The sequence below is a fragment of the Corvus moneduloides genome, chromosome 3 (genome assembly GCF_009650955.1).
Source record: "Corvus moneduloides isolate bCorMon1 chromosome 3, bCorMon1.pri, whole genome shotgun sequence".
NCBI classification, from domain to species: domain Eukaryota; kingdom Metazoa; phylum Chordata; class Aves; order Passeriformes; family Corvidae; genus Corvus; species Corvus moneduloides.
In genome coordinates this window covers 5,282,244-5,310,007 of record NC_045478.1, presented here as the reverse complement: position 1 = coordinate 5,310,007, position 27,764 = coordinate 5,282,244, and the positions used below count along the sequence as shown (strand labels likewise).

Here is a 27,764-nt window from a genome sequence, read left to right as displayed (position 1 = left end):
CTTTGTTTGGCCAAATCTATCAAAAGATTCTTTAGCCTTGCTTTGACTTTGTTTAATAAAGTCTTCCAGAGAATAGATGTAAATTCACTAAGCAACCTGATGTGCATCTTATATCAGTATCATGATAGATGATGCATTTCCTGGAGCCACAGAATGTGAATTCTCTTGGTGATTTTGTTTGCATTGACTGGAAGCCTGAACTTCTACAACTGAGTGAAGGCTGAAGAAGTGAGGAGCACCCAGATGCATTTTCTGTGCACTGTGAGATGGGAAATCAGCAGTGCAAATTACCTTTTTATATCTAGTTTCTGACATTATATGTCATTTAACAGAACATTCAGTGCTCATCAACTGACATTAGATATCACTGATCTTACCATATGACAATCAAAGGTGGACATCACAGAGTGCTTTTTAGAATTGTTTGCACAGATTTCCATTGTATTGATTAGGTTGCAGAGGATTGGAGGGAGATACCAAAAACACAGTCTGCTCCTGACATTGACAAGTTGTGGATAAAAGCTACAAGTATTCCCCACTGGGTCATACTCCAGACAGGGTCAAGTAGTGATGTGATGACCTAGAATCAGTAAAATGTAAAGTGATGGTAGATTAATTGATTTTTATTTCTGTGCATCAGGTATTAAATTAGAAAAATGGGAGAATGTTCCTTATAAAGTACTCCCAGGCTACAAAAAGGCCACTGCAATATATACTTTTTGTGGTGGTGTCTGTTTATTTACAACCTGAAATTTTTCCTGGTGTGGGGACCTCTGTCTCAGTTCTATCGTTTTTGCCACCAATTTCACTGGAAGCATCTCTGTAAAGGAGAAACACTCTCTATGGTGCTGCCACCTCATGAGACACATCTTCTCTTTCATTCATTGGCTGATGCATTACAGTTTATTACATCTGTAAGTTATAAAGAGAAATCTATCTAAAGAGAATCTAAAAACTCCAACAGCCTTAAGTTTATTAACAATAGTAACTTGACTCTAAATCACTGTATACACGAATCCATTAAAAAGGCCTAGATTCTGGAGCAATTCTGTAAAACCTTGCGTTAGGTCTTTAGGATTTAGCTTACAAGATTTTAAGAAGGCAAATCTTAATAGATGAAATTCTGAAGTTAACTGTGAGGCATGAGCTCAACCAGTCTGCGTTTTATTGTTGGTTGCAGCATGTGGTGAGTACCCAGCACAGAGATACTCACATCTGTAACAAATAACCTTTTTTTTTTTCCTAAGTGAAGCTCAAACACATATTAGCACAACCTATTTATCTGAATGAACCAAGGCTGCAAATAATTAAAGAATCTACTCTGGGAATACTTACACCATCATGGAAGCTGATTTTCATTCAAGTTGTATCAAAAGAAACCCCAATAACCTTGCTCAACTCATTTTACACACAACTGCCATTCTTAGCCTCAATGCCTTGCTGTGACTAAGCCTGTTATTTTTATGCATTTATTTGTTCTTAGTGAAGGAGTTATCCTGTCCTACCTCTTGTTCTGTTCACACTGGGATGGCTGGGGTGAAGGAGCAGACCTTCTTTCTTTGGCCCCTTATTAACAGTGCCATTGCAGGCTTTTCTTCCTGATAGATACTGGGAGTACTGACAATTGTAGCAGCAGTTCAAAGATGTGGTTAGGTTGCTCTCACCTCCACCTGTGTTCTTTGTCTCTTGCAGAGCCCTCAGGTCCCAACTTTCTGTACTTTCACATTGTTGACACACTATCTTTGATAAGAATTTTAATTTTGGTGTAGCAGTAGACAGGGAACCCTATTCCAAATAGAGGAGAGGGTGTCTGTTGGATGGGAACCTGTAGAAGCAGAAGTAATTTTCTCTACTCAAAAACTCTGTGAGAATATACAAAATGCAGTCAGGCCCCTGGAGATATCTGATCCAACCCACTCAAAGGAGGACTATCACCGGTACAGGATCTGCTCAGCCATGGCCTTGTCCAGCTCATGCTTTGGAAGCTCCACCAAAAAATTTTTCTCAGAGCCTCTCCTGTTTAACTGTTGCAGAACTGCTCTGTCCTCCCATGAGAAAAGTTTTCCTAACATCCTCCTTGATCCTTCCAAATTGCAATTTGTGGCTGTCATCCCTCATTAAATCATCTGACACTAACAAGAAGAATTTGGATCCATCATCTTCCTGATTGCTCTTCAATTATTCGTAGGCAGCAGCCTGTAATTATTTGATCGCTTTAGCTTCCCCAAACTTAGCTGATTTATTTGAATATTAGTGCCAGCAGATATTGTTCTGTTTACAGTTCATTCACATCTGAGATATCCAGATGACTGGAGTGCATTAAAATCTTTGAGTTTTATTTTCATTCAGTACAGTAGAAATAATTTTATCCAATGTATCTCTTCCATGGGTTGTCCTACCTTTGCTCCTGTTCTCAAAACATCAGTTCTTCTCAATGCTCAGTGAAAATTATTCTCCTGTTTTAGAACCATGTTTAGATTTTCCATCTCTATTTCATTCAGCACAGATTATCTTTCTTTATACTGGTTTATGTCTGAAGCCTCCTTTACTTTGCTTCTTAATTTGACTTGCAAACCTAATTAAGCCTTATTTTTGGCAGTCCTTTATTCCTATACTTCTTGACTTCTCATAGTGTGGCTTTCTTGCATGCTACAGATCTTATTCCTCCTCAAAAAGCCACTGATTGAAAAGTGACTTGTTATGAATACAAGAATTTACTTTTCTAGTATTCCAGGTGCAGGTTTTGAACTGCAAAGTAGTTACTGTGTTAGCATTGTTTATGCTACTGTCTCTTAGCTTTATATTAAAATGACTGATACTGTTTGTAAAGCTTTATGGAGGTTTGAAGTTTAAATGTTTAGCTAGTTTTTGGTTTAAACGTCACTGAGAATTATGATTCTATATGATATAAGACTGGACCACTTACGCTAAATTAGAAGAGAAATTTATTGGGCAGAGTTTTTATGGTTTGCATGTCTGCTAAATCACCTCTGCATTTCACAGCTTTAGGCTCTGGGGAATATTTATAGCTTTTGCTTAGGAGTGCATACAAGTTTAGATACAACAAACTCTGAAGTTAAGCTCAGTAGGAGTTTGGTTGGTGTGGGGTTTTTCTATATCTATTTCTGCATTATTTTGCAGCTGTTTCCTATTGCATGAGAAGAGAACCTTTAGCAGTGAAGGAGTGCTGCTAATTGGATGGGGAGGGAGGCAAACAAAGGCAAATGTCTTTGCCCATGTGCAGGGTGTGGTTCTGTGACTCCCTTGGCCTGTTTGTAAAGTGGATGTAGAACAGATATCACTGTCATGTGAACATGTAAAATTCACGTAGGTAACTTACTTTTTCCACAGTAAAGGAGCCAGCCTTGACAGCAATCCAAAAAGTGAGCGAACTGTATTAATGGACCATTTTGTCCTGATCCTGAAATCTTATCCCCTACTTTCTTGACCTGTTAAATCCTCTCAATAGTCAATGTTCCTTCTAAAATTTTACCCAGCCTTCATCTTTTCTATGCTACATCTTGATCAAAACTCCACATTTTCCTTTGGATCACTCCTTCCTCATGTCCTTTAGAGAAGCCTCATCCACTCTGTCATTGTGAGGACAGAGATTTCTTTCCATCTTTGTGACACCTGTATTGGTTTGACTCACACTTGTTTTCACCCTTTTTGGTAAACATAGTTAACAGCTTGTGACTAATATTGGAGCTCACTTTCTTATAAATGCATGAGGGAAATGGAATTGTCCTATTGTTTTTCAGAAATGAAGGTACTTTTCCATTTATTTTTCATGTGTTTTGGTGGTTTTTTGTTTTGTGGGTTTTTTTTGTTTGTTGCACTTTACCCCCTCTATAAACACTGCAGAGAATATCTCTAATAATTAGAGAAGAACGTGCATTTTTCACCCCCTTTAAACTGTGCACTTATGTAGAAACATAAAGATCTCTTCTTGTAGAAATCTGTGTTGCAGGTTTTTTTAGGAGCTAAACGATCAGAATCCCGGTGGTTGTGCTAAGGCTCAGTCTTTGCCATGGACAGAGTCACAGAATCAAGATGTTCTTTCCATCCTTGCTTTTTTGCCGAGACTCTCCTCTTGAAGATTTCAGTGATGTTTCTGTGTCTGTTGACCTGTAGTGCTGGCGCTTTCCTTTGTGCCTCCCAAGGGATCAAGCTAAAGGCTGGAAACACTAATTTTCCTCCTCCCCACTGGCATCACTGGCATTATCTTCTGACTCCTCTGGCACCAGTAATGGATATCCTGGCTTTGTGCTCAGCCTTTGTAACTTAGCACGTGAGCAGTTTCAGTGGAGCTGCATTTAATTACAAGATTGTACAGTTGTATTTGCAAAGCAGGGTTCTCCTCAGGGCAGGGGAAATTATTTGTCTTCTCTGCTTGGACCTGTTGCCAGTTTCCAGAGGTTTTTACAAAATACCAAGTACTTCCGTCCCTTGACATGAATCTGTGCTTCCTCTGTTTTATCAGACTCCTGGCTCAGTCAGGTGGTAGTGGTTTGGATTGACTGGACTGACTGTCTGCCAAAGCCTTTCCAGTTCATACCCAGTTAGAGAATGTGCGAGCTTAAATTATGAAGCATCGGTAGGTAAAATATTCAAAAATTCACTGTATGTGACCAGATACCTCCATAGCCAGTTCAAGTTCTGACAGTGCCCAATAACCTGAGTTTCAAGAGAAGAATAAGAAATACACACAACATTCAATGAGGTTTATGGCCTATTTTCATATTTTGCTACATTCAACAGGTGAAATCCAGATGACTTCTACCCATTAAGAACAAGTAACCTCCTAAATTTGCCATTGAAGATTAAACTTCTTTAAATGATACAAGAGTAATGGGATTCTGTAATAGTTCACATGACTAAAAGGGCTTTTTTTATGACCACTTTCACAGACTGTTAGAAGTTTGGAAGGAGACCGCAGACCAAATACTAGGAGGATGCCATGAAATTCTTTGATCTAGAAAATTTTTGCAAACAGATTTTTCTGTCTTGTTTCCTTTATCAGTCTCAAAATCTCTCTGCATCTTTCCCTAAAAACCTCTCATGTTTCATGCTCATCCCTTCCATGCCATCCATCCTGCACTCTTCAGAAGTTAACCAGTCTCTGAACCAGGAAATCGGTCTCTGCTGCCACCAGGACAACTTTTTTAAAGAAATGTCTGTCTCCCATACCACCCTTAGGCTTAGGAGGAGCTTTTCTGAACAACTTCAAAGATACTTTCCATTGTTTTTAAAATTATTTGTGAAATGCCCTCATATTTTAGTGTATTTTAATGTTGAGAAAAGATAGTATTTCCATGAAAGGTAATTTCAGAGCATCTCCACCCAAGTCAAAGTAAATTTAAATTATATGCAGGATCACAGCATTTGCACATTCATATCCCAGCTGTGGGCTGTTCATCAGTTGCCAGGTTATCTATTCCAAGATTTTAGAATTCAGTCTATCTGTTCATTAGAGTTTAAAGCCCTCCCAATTTTTTATGTCAAGAACATACTCAAGAAATAAAATGCTTTAACTATTCCTACAGTTGCATTCAATTTGAAGGATCTAGTAAACATTATGAAGCACAGCTAAGGGAAATCCCACATGGCTAATAAAGTTTTATAATAAAGTAATAGGAGATAAATGTTGAAGTTTTCATAATAGATTATCTAAATATCTCCAATGCAAAGCATTAAACAAATCAGGCCCAGAAGCTATTGTATAGTTTTTAAACTATCTTCAGAATCTGAATAAATGTAATAATTTTCAAACTATTGATGTTCTGGCAGAAATGTTACTACTTTTCCTCTCTATTGTTATCATGATTACTGTTCAGACTTTCAGAGTACATTTTATGTGTTTTTTATGTTAGCAAGATCTTTCTACCTCCCAGTAGTTTGATTTTAACCATTTTCACATTTTCATTAAAACTGTCTTTTAGTAAGAGGAAGTGTAGTAATTTATCCTTACAGGGATGTTGTGACTCAAACACTCCCTTCCCTTCCTGTTGCTTGATCCAATGTAATTAAATAATAGATTTCATTTCATAACTTTGCAGTAGCAATAAAGAGGAAATTATGTTCAGAAGGCATGTTTATTTTTTTTCCCCAGCCTTTTCATGGCTTAAAAGTGATTCTTTCTTTTCGTGCTAAAGTAATGTGAAGCAGCCTTTTCAAACTTATGTCCTTGGGAAATGAATGTTAATTAAAGAATGAACATTAAATAGGAGTTAGGAAATCGGGGCCTTTTTCAGACACAAATATCTGTTCGGATTTTACACTTACGCTCCTTCATGGTGCTTTCTTTTCTCTCTCTGAGCAAAGCTCCCTCCTTTTTGCTTTCTTTGATTTTCCCAAGACAAAATCTGTCACATCCATGCTATTACCTGTACAATTTACCTTGTTTGTTGTTTTTCTTTTAAGCTCTGAGAATTATAATTCATAACAATGTGTAAGAAAATACAGCAAAGCAACACATACTTAGAAAAATTTGGACTTCCTTTCCTCATTTTTACAGGGAAGTGGGTATGCCTTGGACTAGGACTATTGTTTTCCCTCTATTTTTTCCTTTATGTTGGATTAGAAGATTCTTGGAAGAAAGTACTTACAGATTTAGGATTTTGGAACCATTTTGAAATGTCCTGGAAAGAGGTTTCTTGATATAAGAGAAAAAAATCATAGAACTGCCTGTATTGAGGTGCATTCTGATTATGCCTCATCCTCATTGACATTAAAGATTACAGGACAGGATAAGCCTTTCTCCAATGTACACTGCATATCTTGTTGTTGAAAAAGTATTAAAACTAAATGGTTTTGACTTTTTTTTTACTGATAATTTGGATACATCTTGCATGGTGACACCTGAGTATCAAAATTCTGAAGGCAATATAATGTACCTGAAGCCAAGACACCTGTGTGGTCTCTCTGGCATCCAAAACCATTTAAATCCATAGTCCTTTACATCTCTTATGTGTCTCACTATTTAATCTGAGAGATCCTACAGCATTTACTTGTAGTTCCCATCCAGACTGAGAAGTTCCCACATGGTTGGTTTGTGCACTTGAGCAGATGAGAAAAAAAAAGTTCAAAGAAAGACCAACGTGAATCATTTCAGGTAAAATCTTTTAACATACAAAGTCTTCCATAAACCAGCATGGTATTTCCTAGCATGAACACGATGCATATCTCTCCAGGGCTGTGAAAATTTCTAGAGCTAAGAGAAGAATTATTATTTTTGTATTTTGTATTTTTGATGTTTGTATTTTTGTTTGAACCTGAATCCTTTTTTTCTCCTTTTGTCTCCAACTCTAAATCTTCAAAGCAGTGTCTTGCTTATGTTCTGAGATCTGATTTTTTAAAGTACGTTTTTATCCTTCATTGCACCACAGAGCAGAGCCTGGGCCCTGCCCTGAGCCCTCCCTGCAGACAGGAACAGACAGGGATGAGGGCCCCTCTCAGCTGTGTCTCCTCTTGAGGCTGAACAGCCCCAGCTGCCTCAGCCTTTCCTTGTCAGGGACATGCTCCAGTCCCTCCATCACCTTTGTCACCCTGTGCCAGCTCTGCTCCAGGAGCTCCATGTCTCTCCTGTCCTGAGGAGCCCAACAGGAGCTCCTGAGGACTGTATACAGCACTTCAGATGCCCCTCACCGGGGCCAAGCAGAGGGGCAGGATCACCTTCCTGACCTGGTGGGAATGCTCTTCCGGATGCCCCCAGAACACCATTGGCGTTGGCCACAGTGCACACAATGGCTCAGGGACAGTTAGTTGTCCCCCAGGACCCCCAGGTCTTTCTGTGCAGAGCTGCTTTCCAGAGGGTCAGTCCCAGCCTGTACCAGTTCCAGGGGTTTTTCCTCCTTCCTGCATTTGCCTTTGTTGAATTTCAGACAGTTGTTCTCTGGCCATCTCTCCAGCCTGTCAAGATCCCCTGTATGCAGAGCCCTAATGGTTGCCAGCTCTTCATAGCAATACTTCATTACCCTGAGGCTTCCTCTAAAAGCACTTTATCTCTGGGCTTGGAGTGGGTAAATACATGTCTTATTTTCCCTGTCTCAAACAGTGACACCTGATTCCAATTTGCTGTCATATGGAAAGGAAGAGTATTTATTTAGTGTTCTGGTGAAACTAATATAAGGCAATGATTATTTTCCTCTGTGAGCAATGTAAGGATACATGATTTAAACAAATGGTGCTCTCAACAGCAATGGGAGAAAGGAACCTGTTTATATTAGATGGTCTCTCAATCAACAGAGAACAGGGGTTTTTCTGCTTGCAGCCTTGGAAGCTGTGTAAGAATAATTGTGAGTGGTGGTTTCTTCTGGGATTTGAAACTAAAGGACAGGAAGCTGGGGGATAATGTAAACCTCTGCTGCTTTGCATGCCACAGTAATGTTAGAGAAAGAAAAGAAATAGAAATAATTGATGGATAGGAAATAAATCTGAGTTAATAAACTAAATACTAAAAAATAGTATTATCTTCAGTTCTTTAGAATAGTAAATTCTAATTGATTTTTTCTTTACTAAAAGAAATTTGAATGCACTTATTGATAAAAAGTTTGCATGTTCTTATTTTTTAAAAGTAACATTTAGTAGCATAAAGGCATTCAAAGATGTAACTTAGATGCAAATAGTAGTTATTGTTAAGATTCTCCACTTGTAATATTTATAGTGATACTGCTGTGAAAATGAAACAGCCCCTTGGGAATGTTTCAGTCCAAATCTACTTAGTTTTATTTTAATTTGGGCTAGATGACATTTAAAGGTCCCGTCCATGTCCAACTATTCAATGATTCTACAATAATTTCCTCCAAAATTTCATAATTTATATAGTTTAGATACAGGAAAATTTTATGTCAGTGATCTACAATGGAATGGTACCATTTATCTCAGTATTTAGAATATCCTGGCAATCCTAGAATAGGGACAGTAAGTGACAGAGGACATCTACACTCATTTCTGAAATGAGGAGATCTGTTTGCAGAGGTTGGAAGGCTTTTGGCTGTGAGAATTTTTCAGTTTCAGGTTGGCTAATGAATCTTTCATATCTATAAAGTTCACACTTCACAAAGCTTTTTTTGCAGTCTCTTGCTCATTCTAAAGAACACTACTCTATCATTTCCACTTGAATGATATTTTTCAAGCTTGTTTTTCCTCCCTTGTAATAATAATAGGTGCAGTAGAAGTTTCCAAGTTTGTTTTCTTGCCTGCTGTTACCACCAGCAGTGGGACAGAACGTCAGCAGTGGCCATCCCCACTGACACTCCAAATCTTGAATTAACACTATGTAGCCAGTGAATAATTTGACCACATTAAAACTGAGTTCAGTGAGTCTGAATACTTTTCTGTACCTAGAGACTTTATGGTTTTAATGGTGTTGGTATAAATTCACTTAGTTTGGTCAGTGTTACCTGCTATAAATGTCAGGTGTGCAATAGGGTTTCTTTTGTTTCTTGGAGAGTAGAAGAATTACAGCTATAAAATGCTGGTCCAAAATGTTGAGTTTGGAATTTGAATTGAAAGAAGGAAAAATAGGAAAAAGTCATGCCTGAAGCTTAAGTTGAAATGTAGTTATTGTTCATAAATGCATTAAATTCTTTTCCCTGTGTGACAGAAAATGGAAAAACAAGCTGTAATTTAAGAAGTTAAGCTTAAATTATTTATAAAGAAGAGATTTAGAAAAAAAATACTTTGTTTCAAGCTCATCTTTTGCAAAATAGAGGTATTACTTTCACTATTTACTTAGATTCTTTTTTCCTTAGCAAACTCTTTAATATAATTTTGAAGCAATCGTTCTCTCTCCAAAAGATGCAGAAAGTAACAGAACCCAGGAACATGGTGCATTTTCCTGTTGGCCCATTCCATTACACAGGCTGACTCCATGTAGTTTTCTAAAGGCTCTGTACATATTTCTGATTTTTTCCTTCTTTTTCTTTTGTATTTTTAGAAAGATCTTGTTCATAACATGAAAAACATCAACTCAAACAAGCTGTCCATGTTCTGCCTTTGCTGTTTTTTTCCCTATGAGTGTGTACCTTCTTTTGTTGCATTTTTTCTACTCTGATTGTGCTGAATATGTTGCTAAAAACATAAAGAACAAACTGAGAAAAACCCTCTGACCTTTTCTATGATTTGAAAAAGTACGTGAGGTGTGAGTCCAACGAAGAGAGATGCTGATGTCTAGATTTATATTAAATGCTCACTTTAACAGATGGAAATATTAAGAAAATACATTCATTTCATCATAGTGATCTCTAGGGCTCTTGGATAGCAGTGGTGTGGTAAAAACCATGCAGGCTGAGGTGTGGGGCTTTTTTTTGGAGCTCCTGGGGCTGACTTTCACCCAATTTCAGTCTGAAGGCAGCTGAAGGAAGGGCTGTTTTCTCCCGTGACTGGAACATTCTGTGTTCTTAATTTTGTATCATCTGCTTGTTGCCCCTGACATTGAAACTATTGAGTATTGGACCTGTAAATGTGTTCTTTATGCCTGTGGAGGGAGGGAGTCCTTGTGTAACCTGCTTATTGCCAAAGATGTTTTTGAGGTAATTCTTCAGCTACAAGGAACTGGCTGCAGACTCCAGATCTCTGGGCTGCCTGAACTGGAAATCAGGAGAAGATGAGGTGAAGCAGTTGATCTTGCTTCAGGGACTTGAGAGTAAGGTTTTAATGAAGGGACAAATACAGTAAATTATGTCCTTGAAAACAAGCTCTCAGTAAATGCCAGGGACTGTGGGGTATGAACTCATATTTTCTTATTTTCATGATCTGTATGGACTGAGATTCACTGTATGTTAAGCGTAAGATAACTCCTCTTATCAGACTCTACAGCTCCCTGAAAGGAGGTTGAAGCCAGGTGGGGATTGATCTCTTCTCCCACATAGCAAGTGATAGGACAAGAGAAAATGGCCTCAAATTGTGCCAAAGTAGGTTTAGATTGGATATTAGGGAAAAATTTCTTCAGTGAAAGGGTGGTCAAACATTGGAACGGGCTGCACAGGGAAGTGGTGGAGTGACCGCCACTGGAGGGATTTAACAGATGTGTGGATGTGGCCCTTGGGGACATGGTTTAGTGGTGGCCTTGCAGTGCTGAGGGAGTGGTTGGACTTGATGATCTTAAAGGTGTTTTCCAACCTAAACAATTCTATGATTCCATGATTTTCTAAAGCCTCAAAATGTGACACAGAGCTTCATCTTCTTGAGGTCACACATAATCAAATGGTGTTATATTAAATGGTCTTCAGTAAAAAAAATACTTACATTTGAAACTAAATACCTAATAAGAAGAAAATTGATTGTCTTTTAACCTGCAGATGGACATTTTCTGGTTTAGACAGCTTGTGATGATTCAGTCAGTCTGGTTAACCCTTGTGCAGTGATCTTGAATCATTACCTGTCGGAGTGCTCTAATGGACTCCAAAATGTAATTATCTCCCCAGGATGTGCCAAGTGCATAAAGCACATCTGTTGCTGCCTGTTCCGAGCTTCCCCTCCCCCTCCCAAAGACACGTGCTCCTGCCCATGTGCTCTGAGCTCCTTTGTTCCAAGCGCGGGCAAAAACCAAATGTAACTCAGACTCTTTAGCAGTGTCTGATTGGCCAGTCACCCCGGGTCCGCCCCCAGTCCTCCCCTTTCCCCTTCTCCGAATAAAGATGGTCAAGGGGAGGCTCTGCCTCTCTCTCAGCTCAGCTACTTTCCTGTGAACATCTCTGGTTGTCTGTCTCATTTGAAGGCTTCTAGCTGCAGGGAATTGAGCGAGCAGGGAGCTATATTTCTCCCTCTTTGCTTCTGCTGATGGTATTTGCTCTGCAGCTGATACAGGTACCGATTTTAGAGCTACTAAAGTGCTAGATTGCCCGTGCTACCTCTCAAGGCTGCTCGAGGCTTTCTAAGGCATTGAAATACAAGCGCTAGCCAGTATAAAGCTGAAAAGATACCTTCCACACACATCCCTGTGCTGACTTGTGGAAACAAATTCAGTGTTTTCCCTCTGTGTGTGTTAGAATGAGAAGTTCAGGTGTTAGCATTAGCATGTGAGATACTACATGGAAAGGTTGAAGTGAAAACCTCTTCTATTTAGTTGCCTTCATAAAAGTATGGAGATGCTCTGTGTGCAATGTATTTACACAACGTTCTCTTATCTCAGAATATTATTTGGTAATTTTATAGTTACGTCGTTTTTACCTAGAAAAGGTGAGAAAATAGGACATTTTAATGCATATTTAATAATAAAACAACCTTCCTGCCTCTGAAAAAAAATTCACCCAGGTGAACTATGATCTAATTTTCTTGTATAATGGAAACAAAATCGTAGCTCCTGCAGCATTATTCTTGGCTCCCAGCAGTTCCAAGGCATGCAAACATCACCACTCCAACTCCGTCCTGCAGTTTAACTGGAAGGATTATGTCACAACACAGTATGTTTGTTTTCCAGCTTTTTGTCTGTTTGTCCATCAAGACGGTTTTGTAGAAGAAGTATCAGTGATTGTTGACTTTGGAGGTAGTGGAAGAAAAAATAATTATGGAAGAAAGAAAAAAGCAGACAGTCCCATTGAAGTAACTGTGCTTCTGTCACAGGAGAATGAATACTCCTTTCAACAAATCTATAATTTGCAGAAGTTGCAAAAAGAAAATAGCCGTAAGGTGACTGTTAACATACTTCAGTTCATCCTGCCAAGAAAGTTAACTTCATAAAGTCATTAAACCCGTGATTACATTTTAAAATATTATTCCCCAGCCATTTCTTCTTAAGCTTTAAAATACAGTTACTATATATACTACCTTCTTTGTAATGGGAAAAATTGTAAAATACACTTATTTTTCATAAACTCCTAATTATTAACAGAACTATTTGCGCTCCTATAGTTAAAATCATTTCAACACTTCCGTTATTTAAACTTCACTTTTAGGGGTTCATAATTCTGCTGTAATAAAAAAAATATATTCAGACTCTGAGGTCTCAAATATTGTTTGCTGGTATTAGGGAGTTTAGCCTGTTTTTCTTAAAAAAGCTGAGTAATTTGGATTGTTTGCTGTTCCTCAATATCATCCCAAACATAATATTATGTAACGTGGACTTAACAACTTCAAAACTAAAAAAAATTAGGAGAAGACGAGTATGTTGGAACACTGCAGCCCCAAATTCTGTGACTGGTGCTGAGGCTTGGAGAAGGGAGATGGTGGGGAATTCTTGCCATAACTGCTCCGTCGCCATGTGGTAACCTCATATATGAAAAGTTCCTGCAGCATTTATATCCCACCCATCATCTGGAGTCACGGGCAGTGCTGCTTCCCGAGTGAAACGCCCCCGTGCTCCCACTGCAGCCAGGGGTGAGGCACCTCCTGACTTCAGGGCTGTGGAGCTGAGAAGGGCTTCTCTGGAATGACAAATGCTCCGGGTGCTCGGAGATGGATCGGTTCTGTGGCACAGCTTCCTGAAATCCCCCTTCATCACGTAATGACTCAACAAGGCCTTCAGCTCTGGAAATTAAGGAATCAGGGCTTATTGCATATTAATGGCAACTCTGGGACGGTCAAATAAGACAGTTTGTTATAATACTAATTATAGCAAAGCACTCACGTTGTGGTTTGAATGAGTCAATTATGTGTGTGTTAAACTATAAATACATCTTCCCCCCAGCCTCAGCTGTGTGGGACGTAATTTTTATTTAATTGCTTGGATACATATTTACCTGAGCATACCCCGGTTTCCCAGGTAAATATGTGTACCAATGTAGAACTCATTATGGTCTGTTTGGATAAATAATCCATATTTTATAACTGTACAGGAAGTAATTATTTTCGTACTTTGCTTTCTTTAAGCCAAAGAAATTAAATGCTGTGTGTCCGTTCCTTAAAATAAAATAGATGCAGAAGTCGAGGCAATATGAGAATAAAGTTTTCATTGTTTTGGTAGAAACTGAGGATATTATTCCAGATTTTGATCTCATGTTTAGCCCAGAATAACTCCATTAAAGTAAACAGTGTTATTCAGGATTTACTTAGATGCAAATGGGACGTGAATTTGGCCTTTGCTCTCCCTTCCTTCATTGCAAGGCGCCTGCAAGCAGCTCAAACACAATCTTTGCTATAAATGTCATTGTCACGTGCTTATCATTTGTAAGAAAAAGGTATTTCAACTACACACAGAAATTAACATAGCTGAACTTTATGTCTTAGACAGTCATGGAATGGTTTGGATTGGAAGGGGCCAAGAGATCATCCTTATGAGTGTTCAGGAACTAGAGTGTGCTTTCCCTTTGGATATTTCTGCCGTTGTTTTACATGATATTTGGGAAAGCTGTGTTGTGTTATCACCATGCTAAGGTCAGGTTTTTTAACACTTTTAAGCTCAGTGGGGCCAAAATCAGCCTTGGCATAAATCCATTAACTGCAATGGATTTACACCAGAGAGGGATATTGGCTCGTTCTTGGTAAATTTTTTTTTTATCCAACTCTTTATATTTTAAGTTAGAAACATAAGTAGCTTGTGTGCCCTCAAACTAATCAGAATAAGAAACAGTTTTGCTTATGCCAAAAAATAGAGCTATCGTTTTTCACATTCTTACATTTTTCAAGTGAGATTATGTTACTGTGACTTCTGAATTCCTGAAATCTCTCTGGTCTCAGTGACTGCAAGGGCCAAGAGAGGGTTCCAAGGGGAAAATCCGAACCTCTTCATGCAGATGTTTTGTATTGTGCGTACGAGATACAGTTAACGTTTTGTGTGCATGTGATTAGTGTGGAAAAAAATTAATGCAGTCCAGTATTATGATTTATGGACTGAATCTTTTGCCCACTGAACACTTGCCAAAATGAAAATTTTTCCCCCCCCTTTCCCCTTCTTTGGATATTAGAAACAGCTACTGTTTTTGTTGATCTTTTTAACTTCTGAATAGGCCTATTTCAAGTCATAGCAGCATGGGAGCTCAGATTAATAATATACTTATTCAGCCAGTGATACTGAGTGAAACCATTGCTAGTGTGAGTATGAAGGATAGGATTTCTTTAAATTATTTTCAGGTGCATTAATGCATTTCTGAAGAAGAATATAAAGATATTCAAGCATAAGTTAAATTGCTGTTTATTGATCATGTTACAGGTGTGTATGAATTTTAATATCAAGAATTTTTGAAGGTTTCTCTTCTTTTGATGACTTTTGTGCTGTGCTCACTGTCAGTTTTCCATCAGAGAGTTAACTAGGCTAAGGGTAAAAAGCCTTAAAAATTAAATCTTGCTTTTTGGACAATGTTTTTTAATTTAGAGGGTAAAGTGCATTCCATGCTGTGAAGCATCCCTTCTATCTCAGTCAATATAGCATTATGTTTTACACTGAAAATGATTGTCCACAGAGGTGGTGAAATCCCCATCCCTGGAAAAATTAAAGGTCAGACTGGATGGGGCTCTGAGCAACCTGGTCTAGTTGAAGGTTCCTGCTCATTACAGGGGATTGGACTATATGACCTTTAAAATTTCCTTCCAACCCATTCTATGATTCCATGATCACCTGATGCCTGAATGAAAGGCTCATGAGGTGAAAGGAGCAAATCTCATTGAGTCCTTTCGTATATTTGGGTTGAGCCTCATCAGCACAGCACTTTGATAAGTATCAGCTGTGCAGATAACCCAGGTTACAAGGATTCTAACCCTGTTCTGGTTTTGTGTGATCCATTTGTTTATAAAATACCACAATTTCATGCACCTACTGAAAGCTGATGTACTTAGTGCCTTACAAAGAGATTTTTGGTCTTTACAGTACAATTTGAGGCATTTGTGGCCTTTGGAGGCACTGTCACAATGAATGTGAGGGCAGTCCATTACTTCACACTCCTTTGGCCACCTCTTACCAATTTTTGTGTCATTCCTTGCTTAATCCCATCTTTATCACTTTCACAGCTGTATGGCCTGGTCTGCTCAATAAAGTTTTTCAATTTCTTCATTAATAGAGTCGGTGTTCCTATCAGTTAATTTTCTTTCTCCCAAATGAAATAAGAGCATGCCTAAAAAAGTTCTTCATGTGAATCTGGTTTGTACTAATGCTAAGTCAAGTAAGGGTAGAGTTTCTTTCAAAAAATACTTAGGTAAGCTGTTTAAAATTAATATTTGTTATTCTAAAAAATTGGGAGAGGGATCGGCCACCCTTCCACAGTTGCAGATAAAGTGCTATGGCAAGAATTTGGCATTTTTACATTGCCTGAGAGAATTTGTTCATTTTTTGTGCTAAGAGAAGAAAAAAAAAAAAAAAAAAAAGGGCTGTAGGACTTTTTAAAAGCAGTCATTTTAAATATAAACAAAAAAGCTTTGCTTGAGATTTGTCAAAGGTCTTTCAGGCTTTTCATAAAATTGTTATTCACTTCTTGGCGAGCAAGAGTTGAGTGAGTGACACCTTTGAGAGTCCCAGCTTGTGTTTTAGTGCACAGCTTGTATTTTGCTGTGGATGACCATGCAAAATATTAGCTGAATTTATTTGAAACAAACCCCAGTGAATAAAGTTTTTAACACTGAAAAAGCCATCCTAATTTATTCATTTATTTTAGTTGCAGCAAGCAGCTGAAGTTTCTCAGATGAGAGGAGCCCGAGTCATCTCAGCTGAAGATCTCCTGTTCTTAATGCGCAAAGATAAGGTACAGTAATTAGCCAGAAATTTCTTATTTAATGTAGTCAGCTGCTTATTATGTCTTCAAGTGCTTTCTTAACCTATGTAAAGGAATCCATCATCATGAATACCTTTATTTAAAAGTATAGCTGCTCTGTATTTGATCGAGCACATTATAATCATTCTATAATATCTGAAATAATATTTGTTTATTTCCTGTTGCTTCAATTATCAATTGATTTCTTTTTCCACAAAGCTCTAGGGTGGATAATGTACCTTAGAGCTCAAAACAATTTCTTAATAAGTTATAAATATTGATCCCTATCTTTTATATCCCTTTAATTAAAACTCAATCATTCTGATTTCCCCCTGGTTATGAAGGGTGTGGATGTGACATTTGACGGTGTCGCCATTACAGTTTTGTAATTTAGACTGTCTGTAAATCCTCTTTATTTTATTTTCTAGTATTTTTCCTGTGCTTTATCCCACTACAATCCCCAAATTTAGGACTGGCCTTGTTTTCTCTGGATAGTAAGTAGAGCAGGTCAACAAGGGAAAAAAATTAATTTTCTCTCCTCAAATTTAAAAATAATTAAAAAACTGTCAGCTGTTTTTAATTACATTATTTATTCTTCCTTTATCTCCTTTTCTTCCTTTGTTTTTCTCTCACCATTTTCTTTACTCTTTGTTTTTCTTTCCTCATTCTAAAGGTGAAACCTAATGACCAAAACCATTTCAAAATTAAACCCCACTAAAAACGTGAAAATAAATTGCAGTTTCTTTATCTGATATGGGCCGTAAGACTGTACTCTAAACAGCATTTAATATGGAGTCAAAGTTCATGAAAATGTGCATTTCTAGGTAGTTTCCAAATTAAGCAAACATTTTGGAGTGCCCTAAAGAAGTCCAATTGATGAATTTCTCCTTTCTGAAAGTGAAACTCATTTCTGTCTCACAGCAAACTACCAAGGAGCTCAAATAAATATTTGATACAGATTTGCTACTGTACTGAGGTACTTTCTATATATGAATTTTCTGCAGAATTTAAAATTACAAATATATTAAAAGTTATATTTACTGAGTAATGTGTTACATGTTTGTATGTTTGTGTGTTACAAAACTTATTAAATAAGAAATAACTATGTAATAGTCATTAATATAAATGTGTTCTTTTTCTCATAGAAGAAGCTTCGAAGGCTACTTAAATACATGTTTTTTCGAGACTACAAATCTAAAATTGTCAAAGGAATAGAAGAAGATGACCTCCTTGAAGGTAGAAAAAAAAGAAATTACTTAATTTGGGAGAGGCTTGATGTCTTGCAAAAGTGCTGAACAATTCAATGCAAAGTATTAATGTCTTGCTTGACAGAGACACAAAAACAATCTCCTTAAAGGAATTTTGTTGAAAATCTCTGCTTTTCAATTTGAAATATTGTGAATATTTGCATCTACCATCCAGATGAACAGTAAGACTGTTTAATGTCAGAGCTCTGTTGAAGAAACTGGTGCTGATTAAAGGGCTTATTGATTTCAGCATCTGTATTTTAAATGCACCACCTGCAATTGAATGGACATTTATTAAATTATTATCAAAAGGTTTTGACATAATTTTTTAAAAAAAACCCCTTATAATCTGAAGTCACTGAGCACTAATATATGACTTGGGTGGTTTTTTCCAGTGTGGTTTAACTTTTTATACTTTGAATCTGTAGTTTAAATAATGGAAAACACTTTTGTTTCTGCATTCCATGAGGAAGTGACAGATTTTTTAACCAATGCATTTAAAGGAAAAGCTCTTTGAATTAAAATATATTAATTTATGCCATATAATTTCCTGGTTTAAAGTTTTGTTGATTTATATTGATATTAGAACTAACATTTCCTTGTAAAAAGTTAAAACTTATCATAGCAAATCTAAACCTTACCATACTGTTATAACATCTAGCAATGTCCATACACAACTTTTTGTATTTAACTTATTTCCTTTCTCAGAGCCTTTTATTATTTTTTTTCCCATACAATGAATTCTTTGTCTTTGGTTCCTCTGAGCATCCACACTGATGCTAGGTAAACATTGTGCTTCTTGCTTTGACTTCATCAAGCTGTGAATAAGTTTTTGTCAGCTCATTTGAGATTTAATTTGCCTGTCGCATTTTATTTTCGTGTTTCGTGTGTGTAAGCAATCTGGCAGTACAGCTTCTTACCTGACAGCTTTGGGGTTTTAATACTTTAGCTTGTGTCACTACTTAAAGCAAATAAACGATTTTCCTAAGCTTTTTAGATGCTCGTGAAATGCTTCCTAAATAGAGTTTATCCTGGAATTAAAAAATGTATTTTCTAGTGGGCTTTGGTAGTTAAAGCCATTAATTTGCTTTTGTGAATTTAATGCCTTTATAGCTACTCTGCTGTTTAGAACAACAGAGATCATCTTGCCAACATTCTGCAGGTTTTACTGCAGAGCAGTGGTCCATCACCTCTGAAATGCATCTTAATGCTCATGTTAGGGTTTGTGTGAGGCTGTAGGTAATGAGGATGTAGGTAATGAGGATGTTCTGCATGTGTTCAAGGAAGAACATTTCCTCAATACATTCTGCTCTATGACTCAAGTTCTTCCTACCAAAGAGGGGTTGTTTCCTCTACAGCTGTGTCCACTGTGGATTCTTTGGTGAGAAGTAATGATATATGGGCAGCAGATTAGTTTTCTCTAGATTACGAAAAACTACTTGCATGTACTGAAAAATACTAAAGATGATGTTTTGCTATTACTGCAGCAGAGCAGTGACATCAGCTTGTTCAGGTAGCACAGCTTGTGTGAGGGGGACAATAAGAACAGGCCTTTTCTGCTCAGTGCTGATTCTAAAACATGTTACTCTGAGAGACATCAACTGATGTTTGGAGAAACCAAATAAGTTAAGTTTGTTGTTCTTTGCTTGTCTTTGTGAAGACAAATTCAGCAATAACACCAACAAGCGGCAGAAGCTGGCCCAAGACTTTCTCAACTCCATTGACCAGACTGGAGAGCTCTTGGCCATGTTTGAAGATGACGAGATTGATGATGTCAAGCAGGAGCGGATGGAGGTAATTCCTTTCTTTTACTGATACCCAGCAGAGAAAACTGTGAAACATTTCATACATCATGCTGGTCCGATGCCTTTTTCATGCAGCATATTAAATCATTGTTGCATGTTTTTTCTTTTGCCCAGATGGTCTAAAGAAATCCTATTTCCATATTTTTGCTATTCCTTCAAATGTTTCCTGATATCTAAGCACACATGCTGAGAAGGAAGATTACAGAAGGGTAGTTATGGATCTTTCTGTCTGCTGTGTATTTGTATTTCCTTCCTGTTGAAAGAAAATTCTATTTATAAACTTTCCATGCACATTATTCATAACAGTATTTTCCTTTTTCATTATTTATCTCCTTAGCAAATTGTTTCAACAGCATTTGAGTACTCTTGATATAACACAGCTTACAGATCAAATTAAAATATTCTGTGCAAACATGCTTGAGTATAAACTATTCTCTCTATCCTTTTGAGTCCTATTTTCTGGTCTATGCAGTTATGAAAAATTCTGTCTACATTACAGAATGCAGTGCCACATCACTCTCATAAAGCTAGGTGAGATCAAGAAGCAGTGTAGCTGTGTTAGCATGGAAGTCTGTGTTTTTGGCTAAATTTGCTGTGGGTGGGCAAGACTGCCCTGTTTTTGGTAATCTGGTCCACAGTGAATGCAGAGAACAGTCCTTGGCTGCTCCTTGTGCTCCATTGCTCAATTCTTCCTCATGTCTTCTGTTGGCAATGAGATGTCAAGGGAAAAACACTGCTGAGAGCACACTCACAATTCCGGACATGTATAAGATCCAATTTCCATCCATTTTTAGACATCTGCAGAGTGGACATGACTGTTGTCAAATTTGATATTTGTAGAGTGATTTCTATACCTTTTCAGTGCTGGAAGCTGAGGGCTTTGGTTTAAGTTTCCTTTCAATGATGAGGTGGCTCATGTATTTGGTAATACTTCTTTATTTAATATTTGGCTATTAGGGCTTCACTTTACTTTCAGTATTTCACGGAAAATTCTAAGAAATAATGGATTTTTTATCCTGTTCTAGTTGTAATTCTACTTTCTTTCTCCTTAATGGAGCCTCTTTTCAGAACTGCAGTATTCCCAGTCTGCTTTCTGCTCCTTTCTGCCCTGTAATGAGAAGAAATCAAAACCTAATGAAGAACCACTTCTCTCTAAGAATTTCATTAGAAATAGGTCCCATTTCCCCCCAGCTGAGAACTTGTGTCATTGAGCAGTTGTACCTGTACCTGTACCACTGTTTGTATTTTGGAAACTGGTGGTTTCTTTTCTTCAACCTCTTATTTATTTATGCAAAATGTTATGTTTTGCATAAAGGCAGGCAAATCCTTTGAGCTTGTACACACAGAAATAGATAACAGCATTCTTCTGAATGAATGGATTATGTGCTTGACTTTGCAGTCTCTTCTGTTGTTCCAGTATAGTATTTTTCTGGTCTAAAGAACTACACAAGTTGGTAGAAGTATGAAGTTCTCTGTTGTAGACAATGGCAAATCTGAATCTGTGTTTGTCTGTCACGAAAGGTGTGTCTGTAATCAAATATTTGCCTTTCATCTGACCATATGTTTTGGTTTTTATCATGGTAATTCATGAACTCTAGTGTGTGTGTGTATTATACATAAAAAGTGATCCTTCTCTTTATTGCTTGAGTTTACTACATTTTGTGAACTCTTGATCTGTTTCCATGTTAAAAAAAAAAAAAAAAAAAATCAAGATCTTATTTTAGAATACATTCATGAACTGTATACAGGTATGAAGCCAGTATTATCTATTTTCTTTCTTATTAGTCTGTAATGACAAAACATGAAAGACTGTTTGAAACATGCTACTCAAAATGTTTAACATATTTTTAACTTTGTTTTGTTTGAGATGTTGTTGTCACTTTGAGGTGGGTGGAAAGGAATCAAAGACAGTAGGAAATGCGATCCATTCCTAAAGGAAGAGTTGTTAGTGGATGGGCTGATCTCCTGTATCACATTTTCTTTCTTCATTAGATTGTTTAATCCACACTAAATTCTGGAGGAAATCCAATAGACATTTTAACAGGGTTTTTTAGGGAATTAGTGTACTTAAATAATGAACTGCAATCTAAAGGCATTTTAGGTATCCTTTTAGCTATCAGTTACCTCAGAAATGTGTGGTTATCTTGGTTTGGACAACTGTAGATTTCAGTTTCACTTTGCCTTGGGCCAAAATCATGCTGAGCTGTCCAGAGTAGATGATAAACATATATTTCTGATGTCATTATGGGCTAAACAGGATGTGATTGTTTAGCAGTATGGTTTCAGTTATGATACAAAATGCAAATATTTTTTATACTCATTCCTTTTAAAGCATTTCATAAAATTAAAGCTAAGCCTTCGTGTGATTGCCTGCAGTGCTCTGAGGTCCATTCCATATCTGCACCACAGAGAAGTCAGGAAAGCTCTCGGGCACTTTGGGACATTACGAAAGGGGAACAAACAATTCCGCACTTCTTTGACTGAAATACACCCACCAACACTGTCATATTAAAAGGAAAAGACACTCTTCTAGGATTGTCTATAGAATTTACTGGTGTATCCCATGGTTTTAATTTGAAGCAAAGGGGCTGTCTCTGGAACAGTAAGACCAGCAATGTGCAAAGGGACATTGGTCCAGGGTGGAGTACTCTTCAAATACAGGGCAGAAATTCAGAAAAAATTCACACTACTTTGTCATAACACATGGTTGTACTATCAATACACTGTTATAAGATGACTTTTTATAAAAACGGTAATAATAACATTATGTGATGGCAAACCGGCCAACTGTATTAGCAAAATCAAAAGAAGATAAAAACTGGAACAGCACCTCTGTCTCACTTCATACCAGTTCCTATCCTGCTCTCATGAGACAGCAGTGGAGCACCAGTGAAACGCTGCTCCTCAAAGTAAGAGCATTTATAGATGGAATAAATGATTCTCATTCCTGCATATAACTGAACTGTGCATGTGAGGGAGAGATGGATCATAGAACTTGTCTTCATAATGTGTGCCAGTCTCTTGAGAATAACAAATGCAGTAGCAATCTGCCCACACTCTTTTTATTGCACATGTTGGGCTGTGGAATATCCAGAGCTGGTGTTGCTCTGGAATTTGATTTCCCTTCCTTTGCCTATGACAGAATCCACAATAACTGACACCCTGCAAGAGGATGGCAATTTGGCTTTCCTCCGTCTCTTAAAAATCATTTAGAGAGGAGAGGTGGTATTCTTGTGGGGTATGGCTGAATTGGTGTGGCAAAAAGGCCCCTGTTCATTTAAAATCTTTTAATTTTTCCTTATTTTGTGGTTTGAGTAGAGATGGAGTTTTGGGTGCTTGTGTCCTTATGTTGCTTCTCTGAACCTCTCAGGTTCCTGACCATAGTTAAACCAATTGCAGGTTTGGCTGTGATTTTGTGAGTGGTAACTCCACTTCTTCTGGTTTTCTTCTGTGGGAACCACCATCAGATTCTCCATGTCAAGTCATTAAATCAAGTGTAGCTATTTAAAAACTTCAGTCAACATCATTGCAAAGCTAGCTTCTCTCTCATTCTGTAAATACCCATTTTTAATGATTTGTTTTAAAGCTTTAATGCCCCCCCCACCAAGAAAAAGTCTTCCCATCAGAAGTCTGGACTGGCACACAAAGGAATGCATAGAGCATCACGCTGTGAGTGCTCTGTTTCACTTCTGTTCCTATAGGATTAGGAGAAACACCATTCATCTGTCACTCTGACTGCTAGTTTAGGGATATATTTCCAACGCTCACATGTTATATGGCAATAATTCAGTTGCAGTAGCTACCATAATGCTTTCATAGTACATTGCAAGTTTGAATAAACAGTGGAGGGAAAATAACTTCCCTACAAGAATAGACTACCTTAAAGCAGGCTTGAAGCCAGCAAAATGGTAAAAACTAAGTTAAATTTCTACTTTCTGGTTCTTTTGCTGTGGGGTTGAAACTAGGTCTTTAAGGTCCCTTCTAACACAAACTATCCTGTGATTCTATGATTCTATGATTTAAGGTCTGTTGTCCTATGAATTGCATTAGGTATTTAAAAACGACAGATACCTATTTTTGTTCAAGGAAGTTCATTGTGGATGTCATTTTTTTTAGTGCTGCTCACCAGTATTCTTGTCTTAGTGGGAAATCTCTAAAGCTCACAGCAATGCAATGGGCCCTGTGTAAAATACAGTAGATTGTGATGAAGTGTATGTGGAAAATGTAGTGTAAAAAACTACATATATTTTTTACATGTTTTTTTTTAATTACTCCTGTTTAATTTTGTCTTTGTTGAGACACAATTAATTTGTATTTGCACAAGACCCCTGAACACACCAAACTGCTCCTTGGGGTACAAGGAATCGTGCTCTGGGAGTTCACTCTATTTGTCAGAAATAAGGTGGACTTGGGATATGTTATTAAACTAGACAGTGACCAAGAAGATTCCTTCCTGCTGGAGTATCATCATCAGCTTTTGAGTGATCACACTTTGACCTGAGCCAGGTCACGTTGTCCCAAACAATGTCCAGCTCTGGGGTCCTCAACACAGGAGAACAAGGACCTGTTGGAGCAATTCCAGAGGAGACCATGAAGATGCTCAGAGAGCTGGAGCACCTTTCCTGTGGAGTCAGGCTGGGAGAGCTGGGGATGTCCAGCCTGGAGAAGAGAAGGCTCCAGGGAGACCTTAGAGCCCCTTCTTGTGCCTAAAGGGGCTTCAGGAGAGCTGGAGAGGGACTTTGGGAGTGCCAGGACAAGGGGGAATGGCTTTAAATTAAAGGAGGGTTGATTTAGATGAGACAAAAGGAAGAAGTTTTTTGTAATGAGGGTGGTGAGGCACTGGCACAGGCTTCCCAGAAACATTCAGTGTGAGGCTGGACAGAGCAATCTGATCTGCTGGAAAATGTCCCTGTTCACTGCAGGGCAGAGGGACTAAGTGGTCTTTAAAGGTCCCTTCCAACCCAAAATATTCTATGACTGTGACCTCCTGGGAGTCAGCAGAGGCCAGGAGCTCTCCCCACCACATGGTTTGGATGCGGCCACTCTCTTAGGAGAGCATTAGCAGACAGAGGTTGCTCTGTGGTGATCGCCCTTGGACACAGGGCATGGGCTTGGGGTCTTTTAATTGAGAGAGTGAAAATTGGAGGGCACAAATCAGAAGTAAACAACTGTGAGCTCTTCTGTTCAGGATGGATCTGAAAGATGGTGTTGAAGTACTCAAATTCATTGTACTAATTTGGAAAAGATGTACAGAGAAAATAAGCAGGAAGTGATTTAGGAAGAGCTCTGAGACCTTTTAGTACCACTGTGCTCATTTCACTGGCCAAAATTATGCCAGTGTAAGTGTGGGGAGGTAGGGGGGTTATTACTCTTTAGGGTGATCCTGCAGGGTGTATCAGTAACAAACTGAAATTTTATTTAAAGCGCATATGGAAAGTAGAGACAACACTCACTTAATAGAAACTGCACGCTGGAAGACAAACCAAGAAATTTTCTTTTGCTAAGCATTGATTCTTGGTGCGTGTCTCTTTTGCTCTCTAATTTTGATGATATACCTATTTTTCTTCTCAAATAATTATTTTTTACTTCCTTGCTGATATCAGATTCCTAATGACAGAATCTCTATTTTGGGACAGAATCTTTGGATTTAGTTGAGTGCTGGCTTCTGTTATCTCATAATATTGTGCCCAAATCTAATAAATTAGTAATTTTTAGAATCACAGTTTATTAACCTGAAACCTTCTTTCATTTTAACAGCTACACCTTATGAAAGAATGCCTCCTTGGGGAAGATTTGATAGTGTAATCCCTGTGGGGTTTTTGTGCTGTTCTTTACCAAACATTGTCAAATATAGGCAAAGGAATGCCAGTGGCAGGATATGGAAAGACAAGCCATGCCATTAAACCCCTTAAATCTTACATTCTTTGTGGACTAAATAATTGCAGCCCTAAATGGAAACCTAAGTATCATCCTCACCTGTGAGTCCTGGCCAAGTAAGATTAGAAAAGGGATTTATAGTGGCTAAATAATGTACGCAAAGAGGAATGGGAAAGTTCCTGCCCGAGGACATGAGATTCCTGGTACAGTGATGAAAACAAGACCAGGATCTCATTTTCCCACCCCCTTAAACTGTTTTGAGAGCTCAGTTCATCACTTCCACAAGATGGGCTGAATTTCACTTAGTGGTACCTGCCTAAAAGTTTAAGCATCCCAGTAACGTAGGCTGGCTTCTGTACTCAGAAATGAGAGAGAAACAATCCAGGGACAAGTTCATTTCTAGATCAGAGGAAAAAAAAAGTTGGGTTTTTTTAAATTGTTTTTTTATTATTCCTAGAAACATCTAAGTTACTTTTAAGTGTAGTTCATCAGACGTTAAGAAAAGTACTTCAAGTGCCTCTGGGATGGTTCTCTTTGGAGACTCAAGATCTGTGTGTGCTCTGGGACCTTGATGATACAAAAAACCCCCTGTAATGATGATACATAATAGAATTTAAGATCACACCAGCTCCCTCTGTGCTTGCTTGTGCTATACATAGATGCCAAGATTAAAAAGAACTTAGATGAAACATCAATTACCATAAAACCCTTTATTCTCTAGGCAGTGGGGTTTTTTCTTTCAATACTGCAAAATGGAAGTTAGGAGTGCAAATATAGAAGAATTAATTCCACTGCATCAGTCCACCCAGTGTTTCCAGGTGAGTGCAAAGAGAGCACAACTGGTAGCAACTCAACTCTAAATTTGCTGTCTTGACATCAAAGTATTCGTAAGCATTATTTGGTATAAAAATGAGCCTGCTGGTACTAATGATATCTCTGATTACACGTTGTTTGGGAATGTTTAGGATAGTGGGAAAGCACTGTTTCTCTTGGGCAATGGTTGAATTGGTTAAAAGTAAATAGAAAATAAACAGATATGGCTGTAAATGTTGTGTCATTCTCTTTGGAATGGGAAAAAGCTCTTGAGTGGAAAACATTTCTTGTTACAGCCACTATCAATAGACTTTTTACGCTGCTAAATCTAAGATTGTTGGCTTTTTCTCACATTGGGGTTGCTTGCTATGGTTACATAAAGTGGCCTATTTGTTTGGGTCTTCAGTCCTGGGGGTTTTGAGCATTTTAGTGAATGTTGCTCATACTGCAAATTTAGGCAGCTTTGCTGGGAGGGCAAGGTGTAATTTGCTTTTCTGTCTTTTGGTTCTTTGAGTATTTTTGAGTTTTCTTTCTCTGAGGAAGAGGAAGATTCAGGGTTGTTGTATTTTTGGCACCCAAGTGATTGTGTTTTAACTTAAATTTTGGAAGGAAACTTTATATATATATTATTTATATCTGTGATTAAATGTAGATGCACATGCTTATAAACAGTATTTCCATGGAACATTTGATTAGGAGCCAAATACAAGACTAACAAAACATTCTTCTTCTGAGTGTATTTTGGTGTGTTTAACGTGTTAGATATACTAATCACGCTGTATTGGTACTCTCAACAGTTATTTTTTATGTAAACTTCGGAGAATTGGGAACAAGGATTGATGCTGAAGTCTGACAAAGGTCCCATTGGTAGAAGATTATTGAAACTCCAGTTGCAATTTAAAGTAATTAAACAAATTTGTGCTGATAGCGATTTGTATTTTTGGGGTTGTGTAGAGATGCAATAATGCAAATCTTGTGTACGAGACAGGTTGTAACTCAGATACTTCGAGGAGGAAGTCTTTTTTTTCAGATCTTTGAACCTTTGTGTAGCAAATTGCTATCTTATAAGCTCCACTAAGCCTAGTATTGGAGTCCTTTCTGAATGAAGAAAAAATAACAACTTTTTATTTCTTACGGTAAAATGTTAAGCAGGTCTACACTGAGAAGAGTTCTGTCATCTTAAATTTTTCAGAAGGAATTCATCACTAGCATAAAACCATTTTCAAGGCTGTTTTGCACAGGATTCACAAAACTCAAAAACCCATGGAGTTGTAACACAAGTTAAAACGATGTAAGAATTTCAAGCACAGTATTACTCTGTACTATTCCCACTTCTTATTTGTTGCAAGGAAGAGATTTTCTGACACTGTTGTGAAGAGTGAGACTGAATCTTGGCACAT

The 27,764-nt window shown here is 37.8% G+C and overlaps 1 protein-coding gene across 4 annotated transcripts in view; it reads left to right on the top strand.

Annotated features, from left to right (window-relative positions):
• SUPT3H (SPT3 homolog, SAGA and STAGA complex component) overlaps positions 1 to 27,764 on the top strand; it is a 259,239-nt gene that overhangs the window by 156,010 nt on the left and 75,465 nt on the right. For all 4 annotated transcript variants that reach the window (XM_032103965.1, XM_032103962.1, XM_032103963.1 and 1 more), the window contains exons 4-6: positions 16,527 to 16,613; positions 17,768 to 17,858; positions 19,530 to 19,663. In XM_032103965.1, coding sequence (XP_031959856.1) covers positions 16,527 to 16,613; positions 17,768 to 17,858; positions 19,530 to 19,663 — 312 coding nt within the window. The remainder of the gene's footprint in view (positions 1 to 16,526; positions 16,614 to 17,767; positions 17,859 to 19,529; positions 19,664 to 27,764) is intronic.